Source organism: Tiliqua scincoides, chromosome 8, assembly GCF_035046505.1.
Source record: "Tiliqua scincoides isolate rTilSci1 chromosome 8, rTilSci1.hap2, whole genome shotgun sequence".
Taxonomy (NCBI): domain Eukaryota; kingdom Metazoa; phylum Chordata; class Lepidosauria; order Squamata; family Scincidae; genus Tiliqua; species Tiliqua scincoides.
This window is the reverse complement of record NC_089828.1, coordinates 8955276-8975484: the sequence shown is the minus strand read 5'-3', so window position 1 is coordinate 8975484 and position 20209 is coordinate 8955276. Positions and strand designations below refer to the sequence as shown.

Below are 20209 nucleotides of genomic sequence, written 5' to 3'. Positions count from 1 at the left end.
CCAAAAGAACAGCAGCCACCTCCTTCCAGAGTGTAATGCTGAAGGTCAGAGACAAGGAACTCCCCAACTCTGAAGCAAGCAGAATGGGGCAGCACAGATGACTCACTTGCGGGCAATTTCCTCAAAGGTGCTAGTCTTGAGCAGGCCACGTTGCTTATATTCCTCCAAGTAGTTGAAGTCGCCCTTCACAATCACGTGCTGATACAGGACTTCAGCCCAGTCCGGGACAAAGTCGTAAGCTTCAGCCACAACTGCAGCCTGGGTGAGAGAGGAAGAAGTGCCAGACAGCCTTAGTACCTGGAATGGGCACCGCCTGGCCACCCAGGCTAGTCTCATCCCCTTGAGGTCCTAGGCACATTTAATGTAGGACAGCCAGGCTTTTACAGCTCCTTCTGCTTTGCTGACACTCCGCAGTTTGCTGTGATGTCACATTTGGAGAGCGGGCAAGGAAGCCAGCCACCAGGGATTCATCTTGTTATCTCACTCAACTAGTTTCCCCTTAGCTGAGCGAGATTATATGTAGAACTTAAATAGTAGTTTCAAGTGTTCAAGGCATTTCACATGTATTATTTTATTTAAAAGATTTTTATCCTGCCTCGTTCCTGCAGGATAAAAAAGCCCCAAGACATACAAGATTTAAAATACAGTAAGGGAGACTATAAAAAAAAAAACACAATAAAAGCACAGAACCAACCAAGGGAGAGCCATAACCAAAAGCAGATGAGGGCCCAATCCTATCCAACATTCTAGCGCTGATGCAGCCCTGAGGTAAGGGAAGAAACGTTCCCTTATTTTGAAGGTCTCCGTGACTGTCCACATCAGTGCTGAATGTTTTAAATATATCCTGAAAGAGTCAGTGAAAGTAAGTGGGTCTTCAGGGTACAATGAAACATCCAGAAGGAAAATGCACAGCAAACATCCCGGTGTGCAGCTTCCACAAGAAGGGGACCACAACAGAAGCCCCTCTTAGGTCTTCAGGTCTTATGCCAGACAGCTGTGGGACACACAAGAGGGCCCTGCCAGATGAACTCAGGGTACAGGAAGAGTCATATGGAAGATGGAGTTTCTTTAGGTACTCAGCCCCAAACTTTCACATAACCCTTCATCAACTCTGTAATGTTCATTATCATCCCCATATTGTAGTCAGTAAATATTTCAGCCGGGGAAGGTGGAGGCTGAAAGGAAGTGGCTCGCTTCAGATCATCTAGTGAGTCGGTGACAGATTCGAGACAGGGACACCAATTCGAAGCTCAGCCTTTTAGTCAAACCCCCTGGCTATGCAATGGCTCCTGCTTTCTGAGCATGACTTCAGGAAAAAGAAGCCCAGAGGCTTGTTATTTTTCACATGAAAGCAGAGAAGTTCCTGTGTGCAGCAGGCCCCCTGCCCCCCACAGGCCTCCTACTGAGGACCAAGAAGAAGCAAGTTCAGACCCACTGCAAGTTTTGCTAGGCCATGCCCACACCGGGTCCTCACCTGGTAGAACCTGGGCAGAGACATCACACAGTCCAGCAGGTCCTGCGGACTGAGGTTGATCAGCTTAGTGCTGTGGCTGGTGTTCAGGAAGTGGAGCTGCAGGGTGATGAGCTTGGTCAGCCGGTTGCAGCGCAAGGCCTGGCGCACACAGAAGTCCTAGAAGGGCAGGAAGGTGTCAGGCAAGTCAGGACGAAACTGCACTGCTTGCAGCTGCACTCCTGGGTTCTTTCTAAACAAAGGTCACACCAGGGCGACCAGCTCTAGACAGAGGCATTTTTCTTGGTTCTTAACCAGACTGGCTGATCCTTCTGTTGCCAACTAAATTGTGCAATCAGGGGCTTGTGATTGCTTAAAACTGAACACTCTTCCTGTACTGGCCTTGCTATGTGCAGGATGGAGAATGGAAGGATTTGGGCTTGCTTAAAAGGAAGGGAATGAAGTGGGATGTGGAGAGAAAATGACCCATCTTCACAGATCAAGTACTACCACTGGCACCAATCCTTGCATAGTCCCCTTCAGTCTTACCTTGGAATAGCTTTCCGCAGCATCAATGAAGAGGGTCAGAGCTTTCATCAGAAGCTTCTTCAGGCCTGGCACATCCTGGAGACCCTCCTCTGGAAAGGAGGGAAGAGTTGGCTGCATGCTTGTGGTGGGTACGGAGGCTACCTGCACTGTGCCCAGAGTGGCCAATGGTTAAGAGTAACAGCCAAATTCAGGGGATGGGGAAGCAGGAAATGAATCAAACACTGGTCTCCCTGGAATCCCACAATGCTGAGAGGTCAAAGGAATTAAATGGTTTCATCAGGACAACTGAGGGTGCTGTAGATTACAGAATTTCCCATTGCAGGAACACATATTTGGCTCCTGAGCCTGTGGATGACAGCACTGCAGACGTATTCCTTTTATCTGCTTTCCTAGGCATTCAGATTCCACCTCCTCAGACGGCCTCAAGGAGTTCTGGGGCACCTGTCTGCTCTCCTTCAGCAGAGAAGGAAAGAACAAGGAAACACCATCAGTGAGATCAGTTCCTTTGAGCTCACCATTTCCTTTGAGAAGAACCACTCTTGACAAGTCTGCCTTGGGGCCACAAAGAGGCCCTTCAGGGGTTAACCCCTTTTGCTGACTCTTGCAGAGAAGAAACTGGGACAAGAGGCCCATAACCAAGGAGATCCCCTTGGTTCTGCCTCCTGTTGCTACATTTTTCTTGGGGGAGGCAGGACAAGTGAGGGGACAACTCCTGATGAGGACATGATGAAACCTCTACCAGTCCCCCTTCCTGGTAGGGTGGGAGAGACCACCTCAGCACTGAATGTCTTCTTCTACCCAAGGGGAAACAGGCTTCAACTGCCCACTTCCCCATGGCTCACCCCAAGACCGTGACTCAATGAGCTTCAGCTGGACATTGGCGGCTGCCTCGTGATTCTCCCCGATCTCGCGGCACATGCTGAAGCACAGAGCGATCATGTTGTGCTTCTCACTATCTCCTGGGCGACAGCGCTTGATGTAGTCCAGCAGGGCTGTCTTGAGGGTCCCGCTCTGTGAGTGAGAGGGGAAGGGATAGGGGTGCATGAAGGCAAAATGCAGATCTTTCCTGCCGCTTGCGATTCTTACGCAGCACACACACAATAGTGTTGTATAATGTGGCAGAGATCTCTGGACAGAGAAGTCCTGCCACAGATTATATCCTGAACGCTTCAGGATACAAAGCCAAGACACATCTGAACTCTTGGACCACCTGGAGCCTCCTACTGGAAATCAAAGCTGTTTTTATACTCTTCTAAAAGACACATTTGCCTTCTTGGCTGACAAGCAGACTGTTCTCAAACACCAAGAAAAAAAGGCCAGATTAAACAACTGCTTTAAATTTTTAAAAGTTAAAAGAACTTCCTACATAAAACTACATTCTAATTTGTAGCTAGAGCCATTAAGAAAAATAAATTTAAAACTGAACCATTATACAGAGGGGCACACCCTAAGTTTCTTAAATGTTTAACAACAATGCTTTAAGTTATGGGATACACTGGCTAGCAACACAGTAAGAGAAGGGGTGCCTTTGTCTCTCTTGGAAGGGACTCTACTGACAACCCCATCTATGTTTCTCTGGCTGCAAGAACCGATGGCAGAAATCAGGTAGTTGCCAGGCAGTTACATAAAGTGGACTGGTGGGTGACACATGTGGTGACCTGCGGCCAGTTTCAAGCCACAATATAATCATACAGATTATTATGCTGCACGTTCATTCTCAACAAGACCTTTCAGAAGTTCAGTGCTAGGAGGTGATTAGTTTGCATTAAATTTCAAATTCATTTTAATCCGGTGGTTCAAAAAAAAAATTGTAGCAGAAACTTCAAAGAACATCTGGTATGAAATGCATCGTAGATGCTTATTCTCCCTTTGGGTTGGGATGAGAGTCCTAACTATGGTTTCCTTCCTGCGACGGCTGGAATCCAAGCACTGGGGCAGGCGAACGTGTCCTCACACTCACCGGATCCAACTTCTTCCTCATCAGCACTTCAAAGTAATGTTTCTCGTGCAGCAGGTCGAAGATGTAAGTCATCTCATTGTATCTGCCGATGCCAGTGAGAAGTCGGACCTTTGGAGAGAGAAAAACAGGGCACATCAGCACAAAAAAAAGCATCGGCATGGGGGAAAGGGCTCCCCCAAGCACTTGGGGGAGGAGGAGAGAAGAGAGAATCAACTTTGCCACCCAAACTCCCAACTGCAGGGCAGAGGTGGGGGCAGTGGAACGCGATTGGCAAGCAGTATTTTGGATTTCAGACTCCAACAACTCCCTCAGGTGGGGGTGAGAGCTCCATCAGACAACCAGCAGGGGAAGACAGAAACATCAGGAGGCAAATGCAGCAGGCAGCCGGGGGAAAAGAGACGCTCACGTTGCTTGCGAATGCGGACCAATGCAAAATGCAGCCAGCACACCAGTCAGAGTCCAACACCTGGCAGAGGTCTTTGTTCTGCTCAGCGAGGGTGCTTTGGCACTGGAAAGGCCCACCAGTCTGCTGCCCTGAAGTGCCCAGGTCAGGAAGCTGTAGTGCCACCTCCAGCCCACTGAGAGGCTCCAGAGTGCAGCACTTTGGGGAAGTTACATACCACAAGGCCGTACTCCTCACTGGGTGCCAAGTGTTCATCTGTGAGCAGCCGGGCGGCTTGGAGGACACGGGTTATGCCTTCCATATGGCAGGTTAGGCTGAAGCAATTATGGGCTAGGATCAGGAGTTCAGTAGCTAAAGAAGGAGATGGGGACCATTATTATAGGTGCTTTCCAATAAAGCCAGCACAATCCAAAAGCCAGAGCCTGGATCTGGGACACCCCTCTTTGCCCCTCAAGCTCTGAGGCAGCTGGACTCAGTTCCTCCTCTGTAACATGGTGGTAGCCACCAGCAATCTCAGACCTTTTGGAACAAGAAGCCATTTAGTTATTGATTTTCTCTGTAAACTGCTTTGTGAATTTTGTTTGTTGAAAAGCAGTGTATAAATATCATCAACAAGCACTGCCACCACAGTTACAGGATGCAAGAAGTGCCACAGCTCCTCAGGGATTTGGCAGGCCACTTACAGACTCCTGGCAGGGGAACCCTCCCGATCAAGGTCACCCCCTCCTTCCCTGGAAGCAGACAGCTCGTTTACATGTTGCAAAAGAGCTCTTCAGTGATGCTCCCGTGTATCAAGGACTGCGATACATGAGCCAAGCCCTCCACAGAACAGCTCTAGCTTCCTGGTTGAAATTCCTGTGAGCACCGAGGCACATTTTCCAGGTGTGGATCATGCAAAGACGGCAAACAACAGAAAGGCCCATCCTGAGCATGTTTTCCTTGGAAGCAGAGCTCCTCAGACTTTGATGAGCCTCAGCAAGTAGGCTCAGAATTGCAGCCTGGGTCACAAAGCAACTCACTCCCTGCCACAAGGCTCCAGTGGCCAGGGCCTATTTCTCAGCATCCCACTAAGGACTCCCCCCCCCGTTTGCCCATCCCCCAACTTACTACATGCAAGCTCCCCAGCCGGCACAGATGAAATTTTATCCAAGAGCTTCATGCCAACCAGAGTGTGGTCTTGACACAATTTCGCCAGCTGCAGGAAGTCCTGGCTCTCCTCTGCAGGATTCAGGACATGTTTTTGCCCTGTATATCCAAATGCACATAAAAGGACATACTAGTTGCACACCAGTCCATTACTTACCCAGCCACAGTTCCCTCTCCTGTCCAAACCCAATTCCAGGAACGCTTCCCCTACCAGCTCCCACCTTGGCCAAGCTGAGCTAACCAAGCTCTTGCCATGGCAGCTGCAGTGTGGAAAGGCCTTGGGACAGGCAGCAGGATGGACGTGAGATTGAAGCCAAAAAGGCCAGCAGACACCTGGGGTGGCCCCTACAGGCACAATGTGCGCAAGAATCTGGAAGTCACCGTGCCCGCAGGCAGCTGTGTGGAGCTGAACCGACACGCAGGAAGTGAGTGCCAAACTCACTGCCTTTGTTTGGCGAAGGGGCCAGAAGCTCCTGGGTGACCTCCTCTGCTACAAGCTCTGCCACGGTCTCCGGATCCAGCCCCTGGGTGGTGATGAAGGCCTGGGCTTTTCTACACCTGTCTGACTGCTGAGAAGACAGGATCACCCGAAGCACCCTTTTGGAGTCATGAGAAGAGATCTCACAGAAGGAGCAGCCCAGCTCCTGCAAAACACCATAGAGAAAGTGAGGGTGAGAGGGGCACAGGCGACAAAATTGATTCTAGAGAGCTCCTTCATGCTAAACTGACAGGCAAGGCCCATGAGGATAGTCCTTGGCCTTCTCCAAGCACTCTGTCTCCTGCTGCCCTGTTGCTCCCCCCAAACCAGACATCCACGCACCTTGGACAGTTCGTACAGGCAGAGGATCTGTCGGCAGTAGTTCCGCCCGTGCACACACTCTGCTGTCAGAGCCTGCAGGCTGCCCACTATTTCATCCTCTGAGTGGGGACCCTCCACAAAGGACCACTGCTCCAGACTGGAGGCTGAAAACAAAATTACAACTCTGGAGAGCAAGGAAGGCGCATGCTGGGCAGAGATGGGGTTTTTCATTATTGCTTTAGGAAGGCGAGGCTGGGGACAGACAACACAAGCCACTGTTTGCAGCAGCAAACTGACCATGGATGGGACCAACGAGCTCCTTTTGCAAAGCTGCTGACCAAACACACCTGGCACATGCAGAAACATTTAACTGCTGGGCAGCCACCTCACCCCCAACGCCACACATTTTTTAAAGCAGAAAACTATCTGCAGGCCTGGAAGAGAAGCTCAGTGCAGGAAATACCAACACCACTCACAGTGGCCAGCCACTCCTCTATCATGAAGCAGAGCCACTCTCCCTGCCTATCCCTGCAAACAAGAGGGCAGCAAGAATAAGCCACTGAGGCAGGAGGAGCATGTGTCATCTTCCTGAGGAGAGGCACTTGTCAGAGCCAGGCATTTGGCAGCTCCTGCTACTTACTGCTGTGAAGACGGGGCTTTGGGGACTTTCCCTTTTCCTCCGTGTCCTCACATCTCTCCTTTTCCCTTCTTGCCAGGATGACCTGCATCTCTGCCTGAAACCCACCAGAGGGGGATTCTCCGGAGGCCAGGGCTCTGCAATGCAGGACCAAGGCCACGTCTCTACTGTAGAAGTCAAAGTAGCGGCAGACCCGGCTGGCTTCGTGAACGCTGCCCTCGTCCAGCAGGCGCCCCACCAGTACACCCAGCGATTCCACCTCGGCATCCGAGAGCAGGGATTGCGAGGCATTCAGGGAAGGTAAACCCTCAAGCTGCAAGTACTTGGGCACGCACAGAGCAGCTAGCTTGGAGAAGGAGAACTCCTTGGCTAGGGAGTCAAAGGACAGCTCGCCACTCATGGAAATCTGGGGAGAGAACTGGGGCTGCCTCTGAGCAGCGTCCTGAAGGCTCAGAGTCTGCTGCCAGATGCGGCAGAGCCAGATTTCTCTCTCCACTCCTTCCAGCTTGTCCAGACGAACAGGGTCACTCTGGGCCAGCCAGTGGCCAGCCAAAGTCAGCAGGAGCTGCCTCTCCAGGATTCTCGACACTTTCTCCTCCTCATCCAGGGATTTAGACGCATCGTCTGCCCGAGACAAGAAGAAATCAGATGCTGCTTGGCTGGAGACGGCATTCCGTCCAAAGCTCTCATGACACTTCCTCCAGAACTCAATCCTGGTCCGCTTCTGAGGCCAGTGGCCCATCTGCTTCAAGAGGTGCAGGTTCTGAAGCACCTGCAGATTATACAAAAGCACAAGAGAAATTTCTCCATCCCTTTCTCCAACAAGAGTCAGCCTAAGAAAAATGCAGCTGCTTGAAAGGGGAGGGCATGGGTCAAGGGCCGGTATAGATTCAAAAAGGTAATTGTCCCCAAGTCAAAACTCACACGCACACAAGGGGGAGCCACAGAGAGTCACAAGATGGTCAGGCCAAAAGCCTGCAGAGATAAGAACGCTTTCAGGTGGAACGCCACCAGAGAGGAGGGATTGGTATCGGCACGCATCATGCTCATTCTGCTACGAGTAGAGATAGAATGTGATCCACCCACCGAACACAAAGGCAAGAAGCCCTGCACAGCGCCCACTGGCCACCCAGTACCTCCTGAACAATGACGTTGTCCACAGGGAGCTCTGCCAGCTCTGCCACTGCCCGTGCCGTGGAGAAACAGCTCCTCTCCTGTAACAACTCCAAAATTCTTCTGCATTCGTTCTGGAAATTCTCAGGAGTGTAACTGCTCAAGATGGCGCGATCGATGGAGATGGAGGAGTCCTTCAGGATCCAGCTGAGGGCACTCAGCCTCTTCATATCTGGCCCTGTGTTCAAGAGAAGCAAAAAGAGAGGCTCTTCCTTACTTCAAGGGGCACTCAGCCTGAGGGCAATGGCATCTCACATCCAACACACACACACTCACACTCCTCTTACCGTGCAGCAAAGTGATGCCTGTGTCAGCCAGGAGCTGCAGCAGCTTTCCTAACTCATACTGCGTCTGGCACTCTTGCAGCATCAGCTCCAGAAGGAAGGAGGCCTGAGACTCCAGCCACAACACAGGCAGAGTGGGAGGTGGCTCTGCATCTGTGCTTTGAAGCTGCAAAAAGACAGTCCACACATCAGCCAGAGCCACCCAAACTCGGCTCCCCTCCAGCTCCAGGATAAAGCAAATCAACTTGCACCTGCAGCCATACCGAGCCACAGAGGAAGCCAGGAATTATATGAAGAGAGACAGGCAGGCACGGCTGAGCAGAGGGAACTCTTTTCAGTGAGAAAGGAGGATTCTAGTAAGTATTATATAAGTGAACAAGAGGCTGAGGATGTACCTCTGTACAAAAACCCCTCATCAAGCAAATGAAGTTTCTGCTTACTCTGGAAAGACTGGCTTGGAAATGAAGGATTTTGGTTTTTGCTTCAGTGTAGTTTTTATAGTCCGTGCACAACTCATACACCTCCAGCATCATCAACAAAGGAGAATCCTTAAAACAACACATATGTTTATATCAAACACTTGACCCAAACAAGTTGCATGGTTCATGCTGAACACTCCCCACTCCAGCTCTTAAGGCCCCATAGCCTTAACCATGGCAGGGAAAAGACAGGCCCAGCATCCCTTTCTTAACTTGGAGTGTGAGTGTGTGTGAGGGGAGGGAAGGGGGGAACTTGAGCAGCTGTGTTGGCAAGTCCCCTTATTTCTTTCAGCTTTCAATCTGAAAAAAATCTTCTCCCCCCTCAAGAGTTACCCCCCACGTGTTAGCTCCAGAGACACCCTGGAAAATGAGGTGGAAACTCAGAGAGAGGAGGGATGTTGGACCCACTGGAACAAGGGGGAGTTGCACACAGGATAAGCTCCCAGCAGGAACAGCCAAACTCCTCATAAAATGACAACCGGAACATACAAGTGGCTACCTTCAGAAAGAACTGAAAGCCATTAAGAAGAGTTCTCATTTTCTGCCTCTGTAAAAGCTTCTGCCAAAGTGTGGCCAAGTCAAGGAGGTTCCAGTCATGGGCCTCGACCGTGCCCTCCACATGCTGGGTCACTTCAGCAGCAGTGACTCTGTCCAAGGAAGCCACGATCCAAACACAGAGGCCATGGAGAATGCTGGCGCCCTGCCAGGGAAGGGATGAGAGAGACACGGAATAATGCACCCACAACACCTTTCCACATGCCACCCTGAGAGCCCCTCATCCTGTCCCACTGAAGCACCTGCTGTACCTGGAAGCAGACAGCAAGCACACACAGGCTGGGCGCACAATGCCGCACTGCTTCAGCCAGGAGGTAACGCCAAGGATGCTGCTGCTCCTGGCACCGGAGCAGGATGGTAAAAAGGTCCTGTGGGCAGCCGCTCTGCTTTGGCTCGTGCCTCAGCAGGTGGGGAGCATCCCCCTGACCTTTCAGAGGAGGGTCTGTGGCCCGCAAACTCTCAAAAGCCAGGAGCAGGTGATCCTGAAGGGGAGGGGGGAAGTCCTGGAGAACGAAGATGACCTGGGAAAGGGAAAGTCCAGATACAGATAAGTGATAATCAGGCAGGCCCAAAGCTGCTATCCAGCAATGGCTGATTGTTCTGGCTTCACCACTCACAATGAAAACAGATATTTAACACCTCAAATAACCAACCATCAACTAAATGTTCTGTCCCTGAGCAACCAGCAAGACTGGCCTCTATCTATCCATTGCAAAGGTTGACCAAGTCACATTATCCATCACTGATCTTGCCCCGTTTGAAAGTAGAAACTTAACCTTCTGTTCAAAAGGCCTTTTGCTTCCACGTGCTGCAAAAGGAAAAAGTCCCACCTCCAGGTTAACAAATGTAAAAGGAGCAGATAACCTCCGCTGGCGGGTAGTCATGCATCTGGGCTTCAATGAGAAACTGCAACCAGTCACTGGACCGTGCACACTCCTTCAAGTAGGATGTGCTCAGCTTGAGATTGTGGAGCCTGCAGAACTGGACCACCAGAGACCACTGCTTCCTCGCCTCACTGGAGGTCCTGGAGAGAAAAAGTGGGTTATCCCTCCTTGCACAACCAGGGAACCGCCATTTCCTATCAAGGCAAGAAGCCCTATTTGCCGGGTCTTCCCCAGAGGATATTTTGGGGCAGGTCTCTGCAGGCAGAACACTTGGGCATTTGGCTTTCTACAAAGCTGGACACCTCAAACACCCATTGCTTCAATAAGCGGATAGCAAGAGACTGCACAAAGCTCACCCACAACAGGGCAATGTAATGCTCAGCCATTCGTGCCCTTTGCCTTAGCAAAAAGTAGTGAAGTAGTGCAAGGCCAGAGAATGTGCTGCTAATTCCCGACAGCTGGACATGCCAGGGCAACGTGAATCAGGCACAGCCAGTGCTCCGCCTGATCTCATGGAGAGAACACTCCCACCAGCAGGCCCTGCAATGCTCTGGGGGCCAGACAAACCGAGATGCACCATTACGCACTTCTTCATCTCTTGATGTTCAATCTTATCCCAGACTGCTTCCTCCAAGCAAACAAGGAGCTCTTCTGCAGCTGTTCTGTCACCCTCAGCCAGCTCCATCAGCTTTACAACTGAAAAACAGAACAGGCAAAGCATTTTGCCGAGGTCTCACCTTCATGGGGAGGCAGCAATAATTACTTTTCCTTCCATGATCACCATCTGCCTCTGTTTTCAGAAAGGCACCCTCCCCCCTCGCCTGGTGCTAATATTTTCATTTTTAAAAAACGGTCATTTCATCAATTACAAATTTTTCTTATCAGAAGAAAATGTCTAACAGCACTAGAAACATGGTTAAATGTAGCCTTTTCTTCAGGCACTTTCCTGCAGTGATTTCACCTTCACTGTGAATGCACAATTTGACAAAGGTCCTTGCCAAAGAGACAACTAGACTTCCTATTCTCAGGAACCAAAGCTTCCATGCGATGTCAAGCTGCCTTTCAACTGTGATGCACTGTCCTCCAAACAAAAGCAAGGGGACAAGATGGGAGAACGAGACTGTACCTAGGGACTCCCGGATGGAATTGTGTTGAGGCTCTTCTCTCCTGGACATGAAGCTCAAAATCACGTTTGCAGCTTTGACGTCCACCCTGAGACTGAGGCTGTCCAGGCCCAGCAACTCCAAGAAACATATGCAGGCGGCAGCAACAGAAGGTGCATAGAAGAGCGAGAGGGCCAGAGCATGGGCTTCACTGTTAGCTTGCTGAATCCTAGGGGAAGGAAGCGGCAATCGGCACAAGGCACTGGAAACAGCAGAGAGAAACCAGGGGGTCTCCACATGACTGCAAGAAGCTGCCACTGACCAGGTCAGACTATTATGGGCCCAACTAGCTCGGTACTGTATGCTCTGCCTGGCAGCAGGTCTTCCTCATCACCTGCTACAGGACCCTGGATTGGTGACTGAACCTGCCACCTGCCACACGTATGCATGGCAGGTACTCTAACAATGGAAGTCAAACTCGACAGGATTAGTTGTAGGTGAAGGGAGCTGGCCTTTGCTCTTTGGCGCTGCAGGCTGTGCCTCGTTGTCAGCGGCATTCCCACGGAAAATTGGGAGGGCTTTCTGCATCCACTGCACATACTCTGTCCAGATCTCAGTGTGCTTCAAGCACTACTCACAGCTGCATGGGTGTCTTGCTCTTGGCCAGCTGCTGGACCAGAAAGGCCCCAAAGGCAAAAGAAGGCCGCTCATGACGCAAATAGTAGGAGAAGTCCAGCCGCTCCAGTACAGCGTACTTATTCACAAGACTGGGACACGAGAAGTGAGGAAGGTCACCACAAACATCTGGGCAGAATGGAGGATAGTCAGAGAACCAGAACCTCTTTGGACTTAACAAAGCACAGGATCAACAGGCCGCCTTGTCCTGCCAGCTTTAGGTCTGTCTTTTGCTCAAAAAGGAGGCACAGCCTGCTCGACACTCCTCCTGGACCAGACTCACCATAAGGGAATGGCAAAAGGGCAGCTCTGCCATCTTAGAAAAGTAGTTAAGTAGAGAGGAAAGGTAGAAGAGGTTTCTGGAGAGATGGTTTTATCCCTCAGTTGCTGACCCAAGAGACAGTTGCAAATCTCAGCAAAAGCCACCCTGGAACATACTAGGAGAAGACTGGGGGTGGCCTACTCTACCATAGGGACTATTGTTAGCTGCCTTGGGTGCCCTTTGGGGAGAAAGGCGGAATATAAATCCAATCAATCAATCAAACAGAACTGCCACACAACAGATGAGGTCCAATTACAAGAGCAACACATCCACTTGTACTGGTGCACTAGCTTAGAGCTCACAAAAGAGAATGACAACTGTACTTTTAGTTGGTCTTTTCTTTTTCTTTTTTTAGAAAAAGAGAAAATTCTGCTTGCAATGATTTGCTTCTCACTTTAGCCATCCAACAACCAGCTGGTATCAATGACTTTATTCAAAGTTAAACCTGCCAGCAGCACCCATGTCAGTTTCCAAACAGTGTCTAAACAGTATAATACATTGGGAGACTCTACCGAAAGGCTCAGTCCTAGCCCATTTTCCAGTACTGATACAGCCATAATGCAGCCCCAAGGAAAGAGAACAACTGTTCCCTTACCTTGAGGAGGCCCCCCACAGGGTGCAGTGCAAGCCCCACTGGCACAGCTGCATCAGCGCCTGAAAGCGGGATAGGACCAGGCCCTAACTGTATCTAATTTAGATTTTCCATGACAATAAGAAACTTGACTTACCAGATAGGGCAAGGGTATTTGATGACTGCCAGCCAAATAATTTGGTGGGGTCAAATGGAACTAGTGTCTGAAAAATCAAAACACAAAAAGGAAATATCACAGGCAGTTTAAAGGGTTACACAAAAGGGTCAATCTAGCTGGGGCAAGACCACACTTGAGACAGCTGCCAGAAGATTCGGCAGGCACAGGCAACTCCCTAACCAGCTCATGGCACTTGCAGATACCCCACAGCAGACTGCAGCTCTGGGGCAGGTAATTATGCCAGCCTACCAAGGAGAATATACCCCACAAAGAGTTCAGCCTCTCAGGTGCACTTCGTGATTTGCCCTCTGGCATAAGATTGTTTCAGTTATTGTTCTGACAATGGGTTACTTGTGGAAAAGGGAGACCCCACCACGCTCCAAACCATGCCACACCCCGGGTACAAAATCTTATTCTTGAGCCAGGCTAGCTAGGCAAGACTGGAATCGCCACTAAGTTCCTTATTATGTTGGTGCAGCCTTTGGCAGGCTTTGTCAGTGGCTTTGCCGTCAAGGCAGTGCTAGTGATGCACTGTTGTCACTGGGCTGTTGCAAGAGGGAAAACAGGCAAGGGGGGAAGGCAGAGTGGAGCTGGAGTCCTGACCTCACATCCTCCAACAGCACAAAACCAGGCCATAAGAGCAGATAGGTCTTATCTGAATACCTACTCAGTAGGGAACCCCGCCCTCTGCCACACTAAAGAACAGGATCCCCAGGGGGCTATATCACTCTGTCCCCACTGAACTGTAAGGACACAAGTGAAGACTGGTGAGCCTGAAAGAGCAGGTGAACAATGCAGACAACTGTATGTCTCCCACTGCAAAAGATTCTATGGGAGTTGAAATGCAGTATATAAATATTGTTAACAACAACAACAACAATGACTGAGCGACTACAGTTGTCTATTTTAAAATGTTTTTATCCTGTCTATATTGCCACAAGGAATACCAAGATGGCTGAAAAAACAGAATACACACAACTATTACAAAAAATAAAAACTGATGGTCATCCCCGCACCATCAGCCTCACCCCCCCCCCCTCAAAAGTTGAGCAAGAAAGCCAGCCAGGTTTGGGTCAACCTCCTGAAGTAGTGCACAGCAGGGGACAAGGAAACCCCAACGTGGAAAACATTCCACAGGGTTGATGCCCTGCTCCAAGTGGGTGCCTGCTGTGCCTCGAGGCTGAGTGGCTGCCCTCTTATCTGGAATACTGTCCTGCAGAACTCCTGTCCAATTTGTTCTGGTGGCCTCTGTACCTGAACAAGGTGGTAGAGAGAGATGTCGGAAGGCAAGATCCCATGAGAGGCATGCTGGGGGAAGAGGGCTGCTCTGAGCCTGGGGTAAGGAGCGAGGGCCATTCTGAAGAGTTGCATGTCTACCTTCTCTCCTCCTTCTCCACTGTGAAGAACCTACAACAAAGCAGGACCCAGATCTGTTTTCAAGGAGATGGTCACAGAAGCACCTGAAGGCCCTTTGCATCCAACCCAAGAGAGCTCAGAGGATGGCTATTTCATATCCTGCAGCTGAAAAGCATTCTGTCCTGCCCTTCAGACAGCCAGAAGAACCTCATGCGTAATGATACTGCAGCAGGGAGGCACATCCCCTGCCCAGGACCACCATAGATCTCCCACTACAGCCAGCAGGGGCTTGCGAGAAACCCAGAACATACCCGGTCAACACCTCCAGGAGCGTACATGGTGGTAGCGAGGGCGAGAAGCGTCCGTCCCTCCAGGAGCATCGTGCTCACACCAGCCTGGCTGCTGGGTATCAAGATCTGGGCATTGGCCAGGCTAGCCTGAAAAATTCTCTTTGCATCTGAGAAGGGAGGGGAAAAGGACAACTGAATTTTCTTTTCCAAACAACTGTAGCATTTTAAAAAATATTTCTTGCCACACCTCTTTGCCCAACAAATGCAAGGTGGTTGACAACAAGTCACAAGAGAAACAGCAACACTTAAAAATCGCAGAGAGTTCAGAACCTATTAGCAAGAATTCTTTTCTACAAATGTCACAGGACCAGCAACAATAAGGCAACCTGTGGCACATTCAACTTCACCTCTCCCTGAAGGTTTCCCTGCAAGAAGGAGAAGGGGAACAGCTCTAGGCTGGCTTTCCTGGGAGTGAGTTCCAGTGAAAAAGAAGGACCAGTTTGCAGTAGCACCTGCCTCATTTCTGATAGTGGGAGCACCCAGAGCAGTTTCCAATGATGACAACATAGGCAGGTTCACTTGGAGGCTGGGGGTCCCTCAGCTATCCCAACCCCATGTCACTTGGGACTTTTAAAAGGCAATGTGCTGCACTCCAAAGTTGGGTCTGGGAAGCAAGCGAAAGCCAGTTGAGTCATTTCAGCACTGGAGCAACTCACACCTGGCAGGTGCCCATTAGCTTGCCTGCTGCTGCACCTTGAACCAGCTGTCATTTCCAGACCGTTTTCAAAGGGCACCACACACACACACACACACAGCACTGCAAGAACCAAGCTCCGGCAAACACGGCCAGAGTACAGCTGATGCTGGTAAAAGGCACTTCTACCCAATCTGCCACAGGTGCATAAGCAGCCAGCCTGACCCGCATGGGGGAGGCACAAGCCCACCTGAAGTGGCTCCTGGTTCACCATCCTTCCGTCATCAGAAGTGCACACACACAGCTGTCTAGAAGAGATGCATAAGCAGAGGAGGGGCTCACCTCCACAGCTCCTGGCAACGCCTCGACATTGCAGGAGAAATTCAAACCAAGGGTGAGCTTCATGGAGTACCTTATCATCCAAAATGGGACAGTTTGAGGAAAATAAACTGAAAAATCAAGACCCACATCAATTTCATGCAATGTCAAAGTACTCCCCCCCCCCCCCGATATGGGCCACTGCCTGGGAACAATGGGGAGTTGGGCAATAGCTGCCTTGTGACAAAGCCACCTGCTTTCTCTGCAGTGTGCTACAGCAACACAGAGAGCGGGGACAGTGTGGCAGCACGTCCTAAATCAGGGATGTCAAACTCATTTCATTCAGAGGGTCGAAGTCAGCACTCATGGTGCCAGCTTAGGGCCAGAAGTTATATCATTAAATGGAAAGTAACATCATTCAGCAGGTGATGACCAGAAACAAGCACTGTTATCACAGAGAAACTCATTAGTTTCTGAAATGTTGTGTTTCTTGAAAGATAGAACCTTTCTTCAATTGTAAAAATCCCTACGGGGATTTAGAACAGCCTGCCTATGTAAACCGCCTTGAATTAAAGTCTGAGGAGAAATCTGATGACCAAGAAAGGCGGTATATAAATACCTGTATTATTATTATTATTATTAGTTGCAAATGAAAGAAAATATGCAGAACTTGTTCATATTTTCAAGCTATAAGAGAGCCCAATTACCATGCCAGCTATTCAGCTCAAACAGAAAGGCCTGGGGGGGGGGGGTCAGGAACAGCTCTGCTGCCCTCATGAGGGAAAGGATGCAGGAAAAGAGTTTGCTTTGCTTAGAAAACACTGCAGTTAGGATACAATGAAAGCTGTCAAACACCTGCACTAGTCCACCAAAGAGATTTTGGGTTCAAGCATTTGCGTGCAGAACAGAAGCTAGCAAGACCTCTGTGCATTTGGGCTACACTTCACAGATCTTGCCATTCTGCATTGCAACTATTTTTGTCTGCCCAGAATTGATTTTGGAACATATGTTACCTATAATAGTCTAAATAGGTGTAGAGGAGGTGATCTAGCCCACGTTCTAAACAGTAAAGGATAAAGCGGGTATGGAAGTCTAAGCCACTAGCAGGCACATGTTCTGGTACAGGATGAGGATTCTTCATCACGCCTCCAGTGAGTGTCAGTCTTTGGAGAAGGCATTCAAAGTCTTCTAGTTCTGATGGTACAAAAGTCCCAATTCTACGGAGAAAATCAAAGCAACTTTGCATGATCTTCCACAGTTGTTAAGAGGGCTACTTTTTCAATATGGCTGATTAGTCAAAACTGATAATCCATCCATTAAGGTGTAAAGGCACAAACCTGGCTAAGTTGTCCAATATTTCATTCTGCATGTAACTGCTGCACAATGTACTTTGATCAATAGCCTCCACAGTCAGTTGTGGCCAGTTTGTGCTCACAGTCTGTGGTTGAGATTCTGCAATCCAGGAACTAATATTCATCCAGTCATGCCAAGATGTCAGATGCATCCAAAGAACCTCTGGATTACATGACTTGAAATCTGTATTAAAAAAAAAAATTTCAAGTCAATGTAAATAACAGCATGGGCGCTTGTAGCTATGCATATCTACAGACTGGCATGCTGATCCTTGCTATCAGCGTGAAATAAAATGACCAAGCTTGGGGTAAAGAAAAGAAGTAAGCACTGATCCATTGGGGTCAAAACTCAGTGAAGAGTAACCAGGATGCTTCTCTGAAGCACCCGTGACAGGAAAAGGAAGCAAAATTCCCCATGCTTTCTTCTTTAAAGCACTCACAAAGACTTTCTGCTCCATGAGACTTTCTTCCCTTAGTTGAAGCATCATAGCCTGTGTCAATTCCAAAAGGACATCCCGAAACACATAAGATAAGCCCTGCTGGATCAGGCCAATGGCCCATTTAGTCACTTCCTGTATCTCACAGTGGCCCACCAGATGCCTCAGGAAGCATTCAGGACAAGATACCTGCATTCTGTGGCCTCTCCCTTGCACCTGGCATTCTGAGGTAGCCTACTTCAAGAATCAGGAAGTTGCACATGCCCATCACAGCTTGTAACCTGTGATGGACTTTCCTCCCTAAATCTGTCCAATCCCCTTTCAAAGGCATCTAGGTAGATGTTACAACATCCTGTGGCAAGGCATTCACAAAGCTCTCCAAGGTCAGTATGTTCATTCCAGAATACTTGCCTTTAGGGGAGCGAGTAGGGAGAAGAACCATCTCTTGTGTAACTTTATCCCAACACCGAGCCCAGTTTAAGATAATTCTGTGCACCCCAGTACAGACTTGGTCTTCACTGAAGTTCAAGAACTTATCCAAAACGGGATTGTGTGATGGAGGGTCACGCTCTTCTCGCCAGTGTCTAGAAATGAGAACAGAATATCTTCACAGAGACCATTTCATTTATTTACTCCTCCCAAAGGAATAAGCTGTTTCCAACAGCTAACACAACTATTCTAAGCTCAAAAACTTGATATAACACATGATGAACCCTTCAAAGACAACCAGCAGTGCAAGCTCACAGTTTACAACTAACAGGCTGCAAGACTGCACTGTTAATCAGCTTGGACATTTGCTTTGAATGGAAATAGCTAATAATCAGGAAGACTGTCTCATAGAATGAGAACTTGCAGCTGAAAGCATCAGGGCTTACAGTTTTCACTGAAAATGCATAGTAACTTTTAAAAGTTATCGGCAAGTTAAAACAAGCAACTGAAGAGGCATTACCTGGACTGGACCACAGTCTGTTTGTTCTTCTGGAAAGCTCCTGTATAAACATTTTCCACCTGATGCACAAAGTCTATCATTTCCTTCTCAGTTTCAGAAAAACAGTTTTCCTCTTGCAGCACTTTCACCTTGGGAGTCAAATCAAAACCTTGACTAGCAAAGCATTTTGTGTTACAACATCAGGCCAGAGGAAATGCAACTTGTCAGAGGAAGCTGGCTCCCTGTTCACAAACATGATTGGGAAAGGTAGAGAAGCTTGCTCCTTATCTGCAGGTTCTGGATCTGCAGATGTGACTCAACACAGGTCCTGACCCAAGTCAGATAGGTCTCACTGTACCTCCTGTATAGAGTCTTCCAGTCACGTCTGGGATGTGATCTGAGGCCCAGGGAGACCACGTGCAGCCTCCCTGGTCCTCTGAAGGCCTCCTGGAGGCCTCATAAAGATACTTCCAGTTTTTGGCCCAAAACCAGAAATGCCTTTCTAAGGCCTCCAGGAGAGCTTCTGAGGATTGGGGATGCAACATGCAGCCTCCCTGAGCCTCAGCTCACCTTCTGCACACAACCAGAAGGTGCTTCCAGTCACGCCCAGAGATTCTCTAATGACCCCCACCTGCAGATTCAATTATCCAAAGGTTTGGGTATTCACGGAGGGTCCAGGAATGGATGCCCCATGAATTCCAAGGGCCAACTGTATACACAGTGACGGCAGACAAAGGTGTTCACACCATGGACTGTCAGTTGCCAAGAAAGAATAGGAAAACTCAGTCCGATCTGTGACTTGGGCAAGGTGAAAACTAACAACATCTGGAGCGGACAGCACTGAAGAAATGCAGACAGTACTTCAAAATGTGCACGTTTCACTCAACAGATACTTTTAGGACTGTTGTTTTGAACATTTAATGTGTTTAGTGTTAAGAACTGTAAACAGCAGGACCATATCTTACATGAAGGTTACATTCCAAATTCAGCATGTAAAACTAAACTTACGTATACCCAAAATTATCTTCAAAATCCCTAACATCTGAAAAATACATACTGGAACCAAAACTGACCAAAGGAGCAGCAGTTTTGTTCTCTGATCTCAATCTCACTCTCAGGCATGGAACTTTAAAACAAGTTTGTTTTTTTTACTGGTCTCCTGAGCACATGTAGTTGAATTTCTGCAAGTAAGGGGGAGGGCAAGATGCGGGCTGACTGAATATAAATGTAGAGCAGTAGTGTATGAAACACAGCAGCAAAAAGAAGGCAATAAATAAGAGTATGACAAGAACACATAAATGTGCCACAAAATCAAGCACAGTTTTTTCTGTTCTCACCAAGAAGTCACGGACATTCTGATCAGACACGAAGAAACAAATTCTGTGCAGTTGTTCCGCCACCTGGAAGCCCTGTCAGGGGTCAAAGAGTTGCAATGCAGAAGGTTTCACAGACCAAAAGGCTCAGGAACTCCCACAGGAGGTTTCCCAAAACCAAGTCAGACCACTAGATCCATCTAGCCCAGAACCCTCTGCTCTGGCTGGCAGCAGCAGAATAAGTTCTCAGAACCTCCTGCCCACTAGTCATGCGCTCTGCACTGAAACAAGGCAGGGAACAGCCTGCAGGTATGGAAATCACTGAGGGGAACTGCAGACTAGGCAGGACTTTG

General features: G+C 49.1%; 1 protein-coding gene across 1 annotated transcript in view; it reads right to left on the bottom strand.

Annotated features, from left to right (window-relative positions):
- The window catches only part of SPG11 (SPG11 vesicle trafficking associated, spatacsin), a 29493-nt gene that overhangs the window by 771 nt on the left and 8513 nt on the right, over positions 1-20209 (bottom strand). The window contains exons 12-39 of the mRNA XM_066634840.1: positions 19881-19952; positions 18565-18692; positions 18027-18199; positions 17164-17362; positions 16840-17043; positions 15851-15957; positions 14836-14981; positions 14423-14575; positions 13148-13214; positions 12061-12226; positions 11446-11651; positions 10907-11015; positions 10300-10459; positions 9687-9956; positions 9380-9580; positions 8842-8949; positions 8405-8567; positions 8081-8295; positions 6948-7716; positions 6329-6471; positions 5951-6152; positions 5470-5607; positions 4580-4713; positions 3960-4067; positions 2842-3010; positions 2000-2088; positions 1475-1630; positions 107-258 (exon numbers count right to left, since the gene is read on the bottom strand). Coding sequence (XP_066490937.1) covers positions 107-258; positions 1475-1630; positions 2000-2088; positions 2842-3010; positions 3960-4067; positions 4580-4713; positions 5470-5607; positions 5951-6152; positions 6329-6471; positions 6948-7716; positions 8081-8295; positions 8405-8567; positions 8842-8949; positions 9380-9580; positions 9687-9956; positions 10300-10459; positions 10907-11015; positions 11446-11651; positions 12061-12226; positions 13148-13214; positions 14423-14575; positions 14836-14981; positions 15851-15957; positions 16840-17043; positions 17164-17362; positions 18027-18199; positions 18565-18692; positions 19881-19952 — 4907 coding nt within the window. The remainder of the gene's footprint in view (positions 1-106; positions 259-1474; positions 1631-1999; positions 2089-2841; positions 3011-3959; positions 4068-4579; positions 4714-5469; positions 5608-5950; positions 6153-6328; positions 6472-6947; positions 7717-8080; positions 8296-8404; positions 8568-8841; positions 8950-9379; positions 9581-9686; positions 9957-10299; positions 10460-10906; positions 11016-11445; positions 11652-12060; positions 12227-13147; positions 13215-14422; positions 14576-14835; positions 14982-15850; positions 15958-16839; positions 17044-17163; positions 17363-18026; positions 18200-18564; positions 18693-19880; positions 19953-20209) is intronic.